Source organism: Dendrobium catenatum, unplaced genomic scaffold (genome assembly GCF_001605985.2).
Source record: "Dendrobium catenatum unplaced genomic scaffold, ASM160598v2 fragScaff_scaffold_459, whole genome shotgun sequence".
In the NCBI taxonomy this organism is placed as follows: domain Eukaryota; kingdom Viridiplantae; phylum Streptophyta; class Magnoliopsida; order Asparagales; family Orchidaceae; genus Dendrobium; species Dendrobium catenatum.
In genome coordinates, this window is record NW_021318921.1 from 967,116 (window position 1) to 980,531 (window position 13,416).

Consider the following 13,416-nt stretch of genomic DNA (forward strand, 5'->3'; position numbering starts at 1 on the left):
AACCCTTAGAACTTTGCGTATATGTAAAAGGGGTTTAGGGATCTAAAAGCAAACAAAAGTAAACCTAATAAAATTGAAGTTACTATAGGGACCTAAAGGAAGGGTTCACGCACACCACATCAAGGGGCCCCTAAAGGTTTTCTAAGTTTAGAAATACTTACAGTCACCGGGGGCTACGACCCGGTGGTTCCGCCCGTAGCACCTCTACCCGGTTGGATAGAGGCGACTGACGCCTTTAGCTCCTTGTCCTTTTGTTCCCTCGACCGGTACCATTCCTCGCAGTTTATGCAAATAAAACAGGAAAAACAGGGATTAGAAAAATATATTTAATAATTAATAAAGTAATAATTAAAATTTACTGAAAATAAAGACGTACCTTTCTTCGGGCTTGAACACTGGTTTGGTTGATCACCTTTTGAAACCTTTCTCTTTTCTACATCTTTTCAACACACAAGTCTTGTCTCTCAAATTATATACACTTTTCTATTATCACACATTTTCACAAAACAAATACCTTACTTTTACTATAATTATTACACGAAATACTTTTAACATATACTTCTACCTTTTTAAAACATGCACATTACTTTCATATTTTTGTATACATACATTTCATTTCTTTACACCATATTTGCTTTCAAACATACATACTTAAGTCACTTTTCATTTTTCTCACATAACACCTTTTCAAACATTTCATTTTCAACACATGTACTTTCCAAAGTACTTTACTTTATTCAACTTTTCACATAAAAAAAAAACTTTCAAAACACACGCCATTCAAAATCCACACATTTGAAATATTGCCGATCATTTTATACAAGCCTTTATCACTATAGATTGTTGAAGTAATGACAGCGGTTTGAAAAAGATCTCCAAATTCTCTTCAATCAACATTCTTTGCATATGAAAGATAACTATGCTTTTGAGAATTCAATATTTTCTCTATCTCTCCATTAAGACATAGTTTACTGATATGGGGTAATTATTTTAAGAATGATAAATTTATAGATATGCACATTAATATTCAACACAGTAATAAATCTTTGTATAAAGTATTTATGATGTAATGAAAGGCTATTAAATTGTAAGAGAATTATCAATTATCTTATCTTGCATCATTTTCAAATGTATACTTAACTCAAAGAAGTGATAAATATAATCCGACTCTAAACAAGATTCATTAATTGTTCATAATATCCCTTGTTATTTTCAAATTTTTTTTTTTTTTATAATAAGAAAGATTATTATGCACTTAAGATATTTATCTTAATTAAGAATAAAAGAAGAGAAAGATGAAATGTAAGAAAAAAGTGAATAATGTTTCAATCGTTGCTTTCAGATTTCTTCCAAACTCTCAAATTTAATTCAAAACTTTTGTACTCAATCTCTTATGGATAAAAAAAAAATTTCAACACAACTTTATCTTAAGAGAACAAAGGATTAATATATTCCTTAAACAAGTAAGAAGAAGAGGATTTTTTACCCATATACAAGAAGAGGCCGGCAGAACTAAGGCTTCGATCCAATGGCTAGGACCAACGTCGGACCTCCTTGAGATTTCGTATGAACTGGAATAGGAAAGGAGGGGGCCTCTTGTGAACTCAGAGAAAACGGAGGGAGGAGATGGAGCCGGTTTTACAAAAATAATGGGAGTTATCGGGCTTCGTGCAAATGAAAGAGTATGAGGGAGGCAGCAACAGGCTGAGGTTCTTATGCTAATGGGGCTGGACAGTTTTTGTGAAATGGAGAGGAGGCTGGGTGGTTTTCTGTGTGTGAATGAGAAGCGTGTCAGAGTGTTCGAATGAGAGCCGAAAGTGTGAGAGAGGGAGTTCCGACCTAGGAGGCGGTTTTTCTCTGTGCGTGCGAATCCAAAGGGAGAGGGCTGGGTGATTTCGTGAACTGCCTGGGAGAGGTCGTGAACTGCTAGAGGGGATGGGGGTCTTGTTCTGTGCGAATGCAAGAGAAAGAGAGAGGAGCAATTCGCAACTGTAAGAGAGTGGGAGCAGTTCGAAACTTAAGAGGGAGTTGGGGTCATTTTTGGGTAGATAGGGGAGAACATAGGGGCTGGTTTGAACCGGTCTCAATTTCATTTAATTAGTTTTAGTTTAAGTTATTGTTAAGAAATTTATTAGAAAGCTTCTGATTTCATTAAAAAAAAAATTTTTGATTTTAATGGGTTCGAGATGAATTGATTTGGACAAGTTGAACTAATGTCGATTTGATTTAAATTGGCTTATAATGAATTAGTTTGATTTAATCGAAGCAAATTTTGTTAAATGAAATTCGTGTTGAGTCAATTTAGTGGCGATCTAAGTCGAATTAGGAGGTTGAATCGATTTGAGTTTTGTTTGGAGTTGAACTAAATCTAGATTGAAATGATTTTGATTTTAATTAAGTCGGGGCGAAACAACTTGGGCAAGTCGAACTCGTGTCGATCTAAATAAATTAGATCCAATTAATGTCAACTTTAACGAATTTAATTTTCATTATCTTTAAATGGTTTGATTTGATTTGGGTCGAGTCAGCGCTACGTCAGTGGGCGTCCACCTAAGAGAAATCCTATGGGTGCGACATCTACACTAGGTTAGGAAGACCTAGGTGCTAGAGATGAACTCGGGGAAATTGACCTCGAAAAATGAGGTCAACAGTAGCTCTACGTTTAGACACCAATAATATGTCGCCACGTGCTCTTACTCTTTACAGCGCGGCCCGACGACCTGACCCGGGATTGCTATGTTCACGTATTGCTCGATATTGCTCTAGGTATTGCTCGGTATTATTAGGTATTGCTTGGCAATAACAAGAAATACCGCTCTGTCAAGACCAATACCGAGCAATACCAAAAAAACTCGGTATTGATCTTCACATAATGGTATTTATCGTTATTGCCGAGCAAAATCGATCAATACCTAGCAATACCGAGTAATACCTAGCAATAAGCAAACATAGCAATCCCGGCTCCGTTCTGGGTCGGGTTGTCGGGCCGCACAGTAAATAGTGAGAACACGTGGCACTAATTTACTGGCGTCCGAAGGTAGAGCGGTATTTCCCTTTGAAGGGTGCTCTCTTTTGGAACCTATAACAGACTGGGTGTTATAACCCTTAAAATTTATAGTAGTAAAAAATTATTTTATGAGTCGTTATAAGTCCAAATCATAAATTGTCTTCACTGTAGCATATATATTATTGTGGTTTAGCTAATCTAATTTTTTTCATAATTTTTTAGCACTTGTAAAATTCCTTAAGAAATTATCACTTGTCGATACTAGTGGAGATTTTAGGACTATTAGATGTTTATTTTACAAACCGATTTCATCAAAAATTTTAAATAAAATGAACTATCTTATGTATATTTTTTTATAATTTTTGAAATCCCTAAAAGGATTTTTATAAATTTAATAATAATTATTATTTATAATAATATCATTACATATTATTAAAAAAACAAAATATTTAAAGCCATATCTTTTCAGGTAGAAGTCAACAGAGAAAGCAAAAATAGAAAGGGAAAAAGAGAAAAGAGAGAAGGAATTTTCTTTTATTTTGGATGACTTCGAGTCGTTTTCGCATGTCAGCCTAGTTGTAAAACTTATTTGTCTTGAGGTTGCCAATCACATCAATTTTAAAAAAATATGAAGTTTTTAAAAAGTTTTTTAATTTTTTTTTTTTAGCAATAAATACGTATAACTTTGCAGAGATAAAACTTTTACCGCCTAATTTTTTATATGTTATGGAGATTGAGATTACGAACGGTTTGATTTTTTTTTTTTTTTTTTTTTAATTTTTTTTTTTTTTTTTGAAAATTTTATAATGAGGGTTTTGAAATTTATGAGTTTTTTATTGAATAAAAAATTATTTGAATGTTGAAAAAGTGTTGTAGTATGATAAAAGACTTAAATATTATTTTATATAATAGTAAAACTTGGCCTCTTGACCTTTTGGCTTTTCTAGCAATATGCACATATTTAAGTAGGTTTTTCTAAAAATATGCATTTTTCTTAGTAGGTTTTTTTGTTGCCTGCCATTAGAGAAAACTATTCAATTATGATACATGTTTAATTGTACTTTAGTTATTATAATATGATAAAAATATGTATATGTGATTAAATAATATCTACTAGGAACCATAGGGGGCTTAAATTCTTTGAGATTCTATTTATATCAGGAAATACTCTAGTGCGTATAAGACATATTCAGGTAGACATGTTCTAGTGCTATAAGCATATAAGGGAGTCTATGAGATTAAAATCCTTTAAGATTATGTCTGTCTGGGGAATATGATATGAGTTACTTTATGATATGAATTGTAATTTATTTATCTGCTAAAAAATTATTTAAATAATTGAATAACTATTATATTTTTATTACATTTTTCAGTACAATGATTTATTAAAATGTATTTAACTACTTTTAAATATCCACTAAAATATTTAATATAATAATTTAAAATTTTAGAGAAGCTTATCTGGTATGTTGAGTTGTTATAGCTCATTATAATTTTGCTTATGATTTTTAGGATCTGGGAAGAGAGAGGAGACTGTTGATTAATCATTTAGGTTCATATTTGAGTTTATAAGTATTTCCCTGTCTTGATTTTTGTATAGTCATGACTAGTTTATTATATAGTTATGTAATTATGTATGTAAGCATGTAATGTAGTATAGATATATTTTGATAAAAAAAAATTGTGGATGAGTTTATTTTTAGTATTTAGATGTTTTAGTAGCTTTGTAGTCTACAGTTTATTTATAATAAATATTAGAAAAAATCTAAAATATTCTAAAATTAGATTTTGGGATTGGCCCGTCACAGCTCAATATGACAGAACATATTCTGTTCAGGTTAGGTTGTGACACTTAGAGCCAAAAGAAAGTAAGCAAATGCATTTGAACTTAAATTCATAGGACTAGACATTCAAGTATGTTGTGGTGGAGCTTAGCCACCTTACTTTCCAACAGACCCTAGGTTTAGGGGTGTCAATATTGGACCTGACCCAAAAACCCAACCCAAAAATTTCGGGTATGGGTTGACTAGAACCCAAAGCGGGTCAGGTTTGGGTCTATAAAATTGATCCGTTTGCAAAATCGGGTTGGATTTGGGCTGACCCGAAAACTCGGGAATGACTCGGAATGACCTAAACCAGCAACGAAGCTGAACAACAATGAGCGAACTCCCATCATTTACTTCCGATTCGATGGGAGGGAAAATTATCAAAGGAGCGATGTCAAACAACCACGAAGGAGCCGAACAACAACGAGCGAATTAAGTCGAACAATAATAAAGGCGAACAACAACGAGTGAACTCCCGCTGTTACTTCTGATCAAATGTTGTAACTTTCAATCTGATGGGAGGAAAAATCATCAAAAGAGCGATGTTGAATAGCCACGAAGGAGCAGAATAACAACAAGCGAAGTTGAACAACAACGAAGCCGAACAGGAACGAGCAAACTCATGTCGTTGCTTCTGATGTTGTAACTTCTGATCCGATGGGGGGAAAATCATCAAAGGAGCGATGTCAATCAGTCACAAAGGAACCGAACAACAACGAGCGAAGTCAAATAGCAATGAAGCCCAACATCAACGAAGTTGAACAACAACGAGCAAACTCCCGTCGTTGCTTCCGATCAAAATGTTGTAACATCCGATCCGATGGGAAGGGAAAATCATCAAAGGAGCGATGTCGATCAGCTACAAAGCGACGCGTGCAATCTCTACACCTCCTACGAAGCAACGAAGCCCAACAACGACGGTGAAAAGAGAAGATGAAAGGCAGTATTTGGGTCGGGTTGACCATAATCCGAAGCTGGTCGGGTCAAAAAAATTGTCCCTTTTGCAAAAATGGGTCGGGTTGACCTGAACCCGAATAATGCCAAGTCAGTTTCGAGTTTGACCCGAATCTGACCTGTGACTCGAAATTGACACCCCTACCTAGGTTGTATTTATATTTTAAATAAATGAATAAAATATTTTATTTATGCATTTAGTTACATATACTTGCATATTTAAAAGTCTTGATTAAACTTTTTGAATTAAAAAATGTTTGACTCTTTAGTATAGAACGATTTTATCTTGCATATATAAGGTGATTAATTGTGCTTAGGATATTAGCTGACAACACACTTCAAACAAATATAAGCCTATATTATACACACTTTGGTGTGTCTTCTCTAATTCCTAATAAATTCTAAATCTATTTTTTTTTGTAAATAAGAAATCAATTTTCAATTTTTTAAATTCAAAATTTAAACAAATTTTCATATATTTAAATAATTTTAATATTTACTAAAGATGAAAAGAAGAGTTTATCTCCATTGGATTAGAAGAACTTAGGAACCTCATTATACACCAAACCAAGAAGAGAATAAAATAATATCTCTAATTGAAATTATTCTTAGGCCAATGACTAGGATATAATTAATCACAGGGGCTTGCGCTAGTGGAAAATTGATACTCACATTAAATAAATCTCATTCGAGCTAATGTATCGAATGAGAAAAATATCGTGGCTATCAAACTATGTATATTATTATTCATTGAGATGTGTAGACAAAAGTCACTACTTTCCATGGATAATCATATGTATGTTTCTATATGTTCTTCCTTTGGCCTACTTGTTTAAAGTGTAAATATTTTCTTCCTTTGGCCTATTTGCGTAAAGTTTAAAGGCCCACAGGTATTTTGTCCTACAATATAGTGCGAATGTGCGCTTTGCATTCTAACCCCGTGAGCATTATCCTTTCAGAAACCCACAACATCTCATATTGATTCCCTAAATTATAAAGCATTTAATCAGTGTTTAAACCCCTTCATGATGTTAGAATTAAGTAATCTTAGGCTCGTTGGATTCACCTCATCGAGGCGCTTGATTTGAATATAAGCATGTTATATTTGTATATCATTTAATCATCAAATTAATGCTCTAATGCTTTCAAATATGCTTCAAGCTTTTGATTTGAGTCCATTTGGGCTTTGATTGGACCAATTTTAGTGTCATTGGGCTCATTTTGTCGAGACGTTCAATTTGATTATAAATGTGCTGAAATCAAAGTTTGGATGATATCGAATTTAATTTTGAAAGTATCTAATTCAAATATACATCAAAATTCACGTCCAATCAAATAAAATTTTTATGTCGTATTAATTTTATATTATTTTATTATAATTATTACAAGCTAGAATATATGTGGCGATATAGTTAGAATTTTTTTTATTTCAGTGTTGTACGAATATCCAGAACACAAACAAAATATGAAAAAACATCAGAATTTTTACATGGAAAATCTTGGAAAGGGAAAAACCACGGGGCCACGCCCAATTGAAGAATTTTATTAGTGTTTGCTTAGGTCACAAGAGGTTGACTCCTCCATAAAATTTAGGACGATCATATTACAATAATCAACTCTTGGGTTGAAATTCAGTTACAATCGAATATTAGAATTCCGACGTCAGTTGGCGATCAAGAAGAAAACTGGTTGTTGGACAAAGCACTGGCGTAACTTGGAGGTCGGGCAAAATTTTGACGTCACTTAGAGGTCGGGCAGAACTCTGGCATCACTTGGAGGTAGGGTGAAACTCCGGCGTCAATTGAAGGTCGTGCGGAACTCCGGCGTCACTTGAAGGTTGGGCGGAACTCCGATATCACTTTAAGGTCGGGCGGAACTCCGACGCCACTTGGAGTTGGGGCGAAACTCCGTCGGTGGTCGAGGAGGAGTCTCTTCCTTCTCTTCTTGCCTCATTGCTTAATTTCGAAGCAGGTCGGCTGCCGGGTGCAAGTTTGGCGGTGGTCGAGGAGTTTCTTCCTTCTCTTCTCTTCTTGATTGGGATCCCCTTCTTAAGAGAAATGAGGGTCTATTTATAGTTTATGAGAGTTGCATGACCAGTAAATATGAGGAAGATCACGGGTAAATTGGGAGTGTTTTGAATGGACGGGCGATGTTGAATTCCTTGATCGTAGACAATTTATTAAGTATTTGAAGGCTTTAATGATATCATAATTTAATGATCTTGGGCTCGTTGGATTCGTCTCATCAAGACGCTTGATTCGACTATAAGCACACCATATTTGAAAACTGTTTGGTAATCTAAATCATAGGTTGAACCTTCCAAATGTGCTCCGGGTCTTTGATTTGGACTAGTTTAGGCTCAGATTGAGTAAGATTTCGTGTTGTTAGGTTCGTATTTCCTAGACGTTTAGTTCGACTATAATTTTTTTGAAATCAGAGTTCAGATCTCCAATTTAATTTTTGAAGTTTCCAACTAGATTTTTGCCTCGAGATTCGTCCCTATCAAGATATTTTTTTATGATATATCAATAATAAAATGTAATTAATCACTTTTTAAAATTGATGTGTTAAAAATTAAATCATGATATCCTAATTCAAATTTTCTCACGAAATATGATCAATACTTTGCCCAAAAATCATTTCATTTTTTTCATGGCAATCATTTACCAATTTTTTATAAGTTACAAATATTTGATAGGAAGAAACTTTTTTTTTTTTAAGATTGGAATAAATATAAGTGTACATATTATTGAAATTTAAGTAGGATAATTTTTAGAATTTCTTTGGAAAAAATAACATCAAAATAAACTGAGAATTAGCTATAAATCATTAGATTTATTTTTAAATTAATATTTTATTTAAAGTTTGTATTATGCTATTAGTCAAATAAATTTAATAAATTTTAATCTTATCTTAATATAATTTATATTAAGATGTTATAAACTAATTTCTATTCATTTTAAATTTAATTAAAAATAATTATGACATTAATTACTCATATATTATATTCACTTAAAAAATAATAAAAAAAAAATACTGCAGATTAAAAAAATATTTGATCAAGTTATCCTCCTAAAAATTTCTTCTCTCCTTGAGGTCAAACTCAAAGTGATACAGCGATCTTTGCCGATCCGAACAATGGCGACGCTCAGAGTTCCGCAGGTGGTACCTTCCCCCGTCGAGGACACTCAGCAGCTACGGAAGGCTTTCGTTGGTAATCCCATCTCGGCATTGTCTCCTCTTCTTCTACCCACTGTCCTCTTCTCCTTTTCGATACAGATTTCACTTGACAACTTGTAGATAAGGGATCCGATCTCTCATCTGAAGCATCAATACAGGTCTTGGAACGAACGAGAAGACGATCATCTCCATCTTAGCCCACCGCAATGCCTTACAGCGCCACCGAATCCGTGAAACCTACCACGAGACGTACGGTGAAGATCTCTTGGTATCTCTTAAGAAGGAGATATCTGGTGACTTCGAGGTACCCATTTCTCGCTTGATCTTTCCCTTTTTTTCGCTTTTCCATTTGATCGGAGTTGGCAGCGGCTTAGATCGTTGGATCGATTTGGGGTTTTGACGTGCTGGCAGAGGGCGGTGATGCTGTGGACGCTGGATCAAGCAGAGCGGGATGCGGTGCTGGCCAACGAGGCGGTGCAGAAATGGCACCCAGGGAACCTCGTGCTGGTGGAGATAGCGTGCGCCAGGAGCGCCGCAGAGCTTTTTGCGACGAGGAAAGCGTACCAAGCGCGCTACAAGAGGTCGTTGGAGGAAGATGTGGCTGCTCATACTAAGGGAGATTTCCGCAAGGTTGCGATTTTATCTGATATTTATATTTTTCTACCTTTGCTTGTGAATTATTGAAATAGGGTTACTATAGCCCATGTTAAATTTTCTTGTTATTGCTTAATCAGTTCTACTTTTCAGTGAAGCCATGTATATATGAACTCTGACCATTTTATCAAAGATGTTCCATGATATTTTGAATTAATATGGGACTCAAGAAGCTAAGGGGGTGTTTGGTATCGGATTTGTCCGTCATTTTTAGTAGGATTTAGCGTAAATCCAGCCAAACGCAATTCGCGCCGCTGTAAATTCGTAAATCCAGCATTTACGGATTTGCGACATAAATTTGGTAAATCCGTCTAAATCCTAATCTCATTCATATTCGGATTTAATGCTCAGTCGCGGAACTTCTTCCCGCGACACAATATGTTGCCAAATAACTTCAGAGATTTAATAGGATTTAAAATTTTTCATACCAAACACTTTTCAGGATTTATGAGCCTAGGATTTACTAAATCCGAATTTATAGGATTTAGTAAATCCTAACAAAATTGTATCCAATCCTATGCCAAACACCCCCTAAAAAAAATTAAAGCAAACATGGTATTGTTTATCACATCCACATCTCAAAAGTATCTTTTAGCTAGAAAGAAGAGTTCTTTTCAAAGGGGAATTCCACTTTGGTAGGCCCTTCATTTATTCTCATGTTAGGGGGGAGAGTTTATTATGTGCGGACACCGGACGGAGAGAACCGTCTGGTTTTTCTCTCTGTCAACAATAAAAGTGCAGTTACTGTAGCAGCTTCGATGTAACTATAGACAAAGAGAAAATCGGACGGTTCTCTCCATCTGGTGTCCGCACACAATAAAAAGTCGTTAGGGGGAGGGGGGTTTGAGGGAGCTAATAGGCCAAGTGTTCTTTTGTCTCTCTATTTTAAAAAGAGGGTAGTTAGTTGAATAAACAAACAATGTAATCATAAGGAGATGATGGTTTTGAATAAGCTTGATATTCTTCATCTGTCTCCTTTTGGAAAAGGGATTGTAAGTTCAACATATGAACTAAACAACGAAAAGGATATGATGTTGTTGAAGAAACTAAACTTATTTCTTGAGATGTGCATACGCATAAAATGAAAAAAATATACTCCCGACCCAAAAGTAGATAACTAGATATAAGATTTGGCTCATGAGTGGCTTTCTTTACTCTGCATTTTCCACCAGATGTCACCAACATTTTATGACTATTTTGCTGATAGGTGTTTAAAGCTATAGTTCAGATATATGGAAAGTAGGATGTAGCAATATTTGGTGAAGGATTATTTTAGATAATTTTGATTTATTCTATTAAGAGTGTTAACCAATCTTTTACATTGTAACCTGAGGTGGAGTGAGCTCTTCCATCAATGTGGAGAGTTTCAGTTTGAAGGGAAGTGATAGGCTATGATCAAAATTTTCATGTGGAGGAAGATTTATCCAGGCTCATAAAAATCTTAAAATTTGTTCTCACATTGAATAGTTTAAAACTATCTTGAGAATCAGTGATGAACTCTCATCAAGTTGTAAATGTATGAATATAGATGTTGACTGCTAATACTGGAACCTCTTTGCTTCTGATCAGCTTTTAGTGCCACTGGTGAGCTCCTATCGCTACGACGGTCCGGAGGTGAATACCAAATTAGCAAAATTGGAGGCCAAGATGCTACATAAAGCCATTGCTGAAAAGTCCTACAGCCATGAAGAAATCATCAGGATACTTGGTACAAGGAGCAAGGCTCAACTAATTGCTACGTTTAATCATTATAATGATGAATTTGGTAATCCCATAAATAAGGTGCGCACACAGAATTTTTGGTTTAAGCTGTTTTATATTTCTGTGCCCTCATAAGCTTGTCTACTAACATAAACAGGTAGTAGTATATACGCTGTTGTTTGATCATTTCTGGCCTCTCAAAAGCTCGTTTATGATATAAATAAGTAGTATGTTATTTATTTTTTATGCATCAGAGACTAGAGAGATTCCCAATCTTGTTCCTTTTTGTTTGATCATTCTAAAATGGAAAGCTCATTTGCAAAGACACTATGGAATTCAGCTTGAAAGTGACAGACCCATCTTTATGGAGCATTCATTACAAGGATGTGGCGCAATTCTAAAATCATTTCAAGTAGGGTGTCAAAATAGGTTTTTGGATCGGGTTCGAGTTCAACCCAAAATTGATCCAACCCAAACCCGACATAATTAAACGAACGGATCACAAATTTGAACCCGGACCCAACCCACCTCGAATCCTGGTCGACCCGACCCGACACGTGACCCGGACAAGTGCGATGAAGGGTCTGCAAGTGCAGGCGAGATCTGTTAGCGCAAGCTGCACAAGTCATGACACAGTGCTTCCCATGCGGGTGTCTGCTAGTGCGGTGCGGCCGGATCTACTAGCGTGAGCTGCTCGAGTCGCAATGCAATGCGACCTGTGGGGGTGGGAGCGGCGCCTTCGGACGGGACGGGTCAAATCCGGGTTAGTGGCCTACCGGATTGACCCATACCCGACCTAAATTTTCAATCGGGTCGAAAATTAGAACCTAAACCTGACCCGTTTCTTAAATTTTCAGGTCGGATTATCATGTCAAATTATCTTGAAATCATTTCAAGATTCAGCTTGGTTGAGCACGACAAAAAGGAGAATATTAAGATAAATATGTTGCAGAATTGAGAACGATGGATCGAAAAATGATAATACTAGCGGAAAATATATTTGAATTATTTGGGCATATGCACCAAAGCGCTCAAGATAAGCTATTAAGAAAGAAAATCATTATTGAAAGATTAGGAAAAAAAATTGACTTGATAGAAGGTAATATGAATAGAAGTTGGGTACAATGAGTTGCACAAAATAAATGGAGAATTAGGATAATTGGTATAAAATTAATGGTGGTGATAATGATGTTTAATGATCCAATTAATTTGGAAAAAAAGGACAAAATGTGCCAAACTAAACTTATGATAACAACTACAATTATGCCAAACAAAAATATAATTATTCGGCAAATTTTATGCTGACTGTCAACCACTTAATATAATTATTTTTTTCCAGGACTTGAAGCATGAAGCCAAGGATGAGTTTCTCTCTTCTTTAAGAGCAGTAATTCGGTGCCTTGTTTGCCCACAGAGATACTTCGAGAAAGTTCTTCGAAGTGCCATTGAAGGACTTGGAACAGATGAAAGCGTCCTTTCTCGTGTTATAACTACGCGCGCTGAAGCTGATCTACAGGAAATAAAAGAGGCCTACGCCAAAAGAAATAGCAAGGCTTTGGATGCAGCAATTGCGAAGGATACATCTGGAGATTACGAAGCCTTTTTGCTTGAACTGATAGGACATAATGAGAACTGAAGAGGGTTCCAGTTTTTATTCTGGCGAAGAACTTTATTATATCTGTCTTATGGTGAAACTGAGGACTTATTAACTCATAAGCTAGAAAATAAATTGCCAGTTCTTGCTTATTTTCTCCTTTTGTTGGCTTTCTTATTGCTTCTTAAAGTTGCATTATAGTACAAAAATTTAAATATCTCCACCAAATTAAAATTTTGTTTAGAATAACTTTTTGTTGAACAACTATTTGATATCAAAATTAAAAATTTTTATACTAAAAAATCATTTTAGCAAGTAGTAAAAAAGCTGTCCAAAATGAAGCTTAATTTTTTCGTTAAAACTTTCATATGGAATGTTTAAGTTCATCTTTTCTCACTAACTTGAATAAAATAAGTGTCATGCATGATTTTAATATATATATTTTTAAATTGTTTGATTATTAATTAGGTTTATAAAAAATTTCACTTAGGTGAATGAGA

The 13,416-nt window shown here is 34.9% G+C and overlaps 1 protein-coding gene across 1 annotated transcript; it reads left to right on the forward strand.

Annotated features, from left to right (window-relative positions):
- Positions 1-8,842: 8,842 nt before the first annotated feature.
- LOC110112613 (annexin D2) lies at positions 8,843-13,068 on the forward strand. Its single transcript, XM_020844902.2, has 5 exons — positions 8,843-9,001; positions 9,126-9,271; positions 9,379-9,597; positions 11,191-11,403; positions 12,662-13,068. The coding sequence occupies exons 1-5, from the start codon at positions 8,926-8,928 to the stop codon at positions 12,956-12,958; spliced, it is 951 nt and encodes a 316-aa protein (XP_020700561.2). The 5' UTR covers positions 8,843-8,925; the 3' UTR covers positions 12,959-13,068.
- The last annotated feature ends 348 nt before the right edge of the window (positions 13,069-13,416 follow it).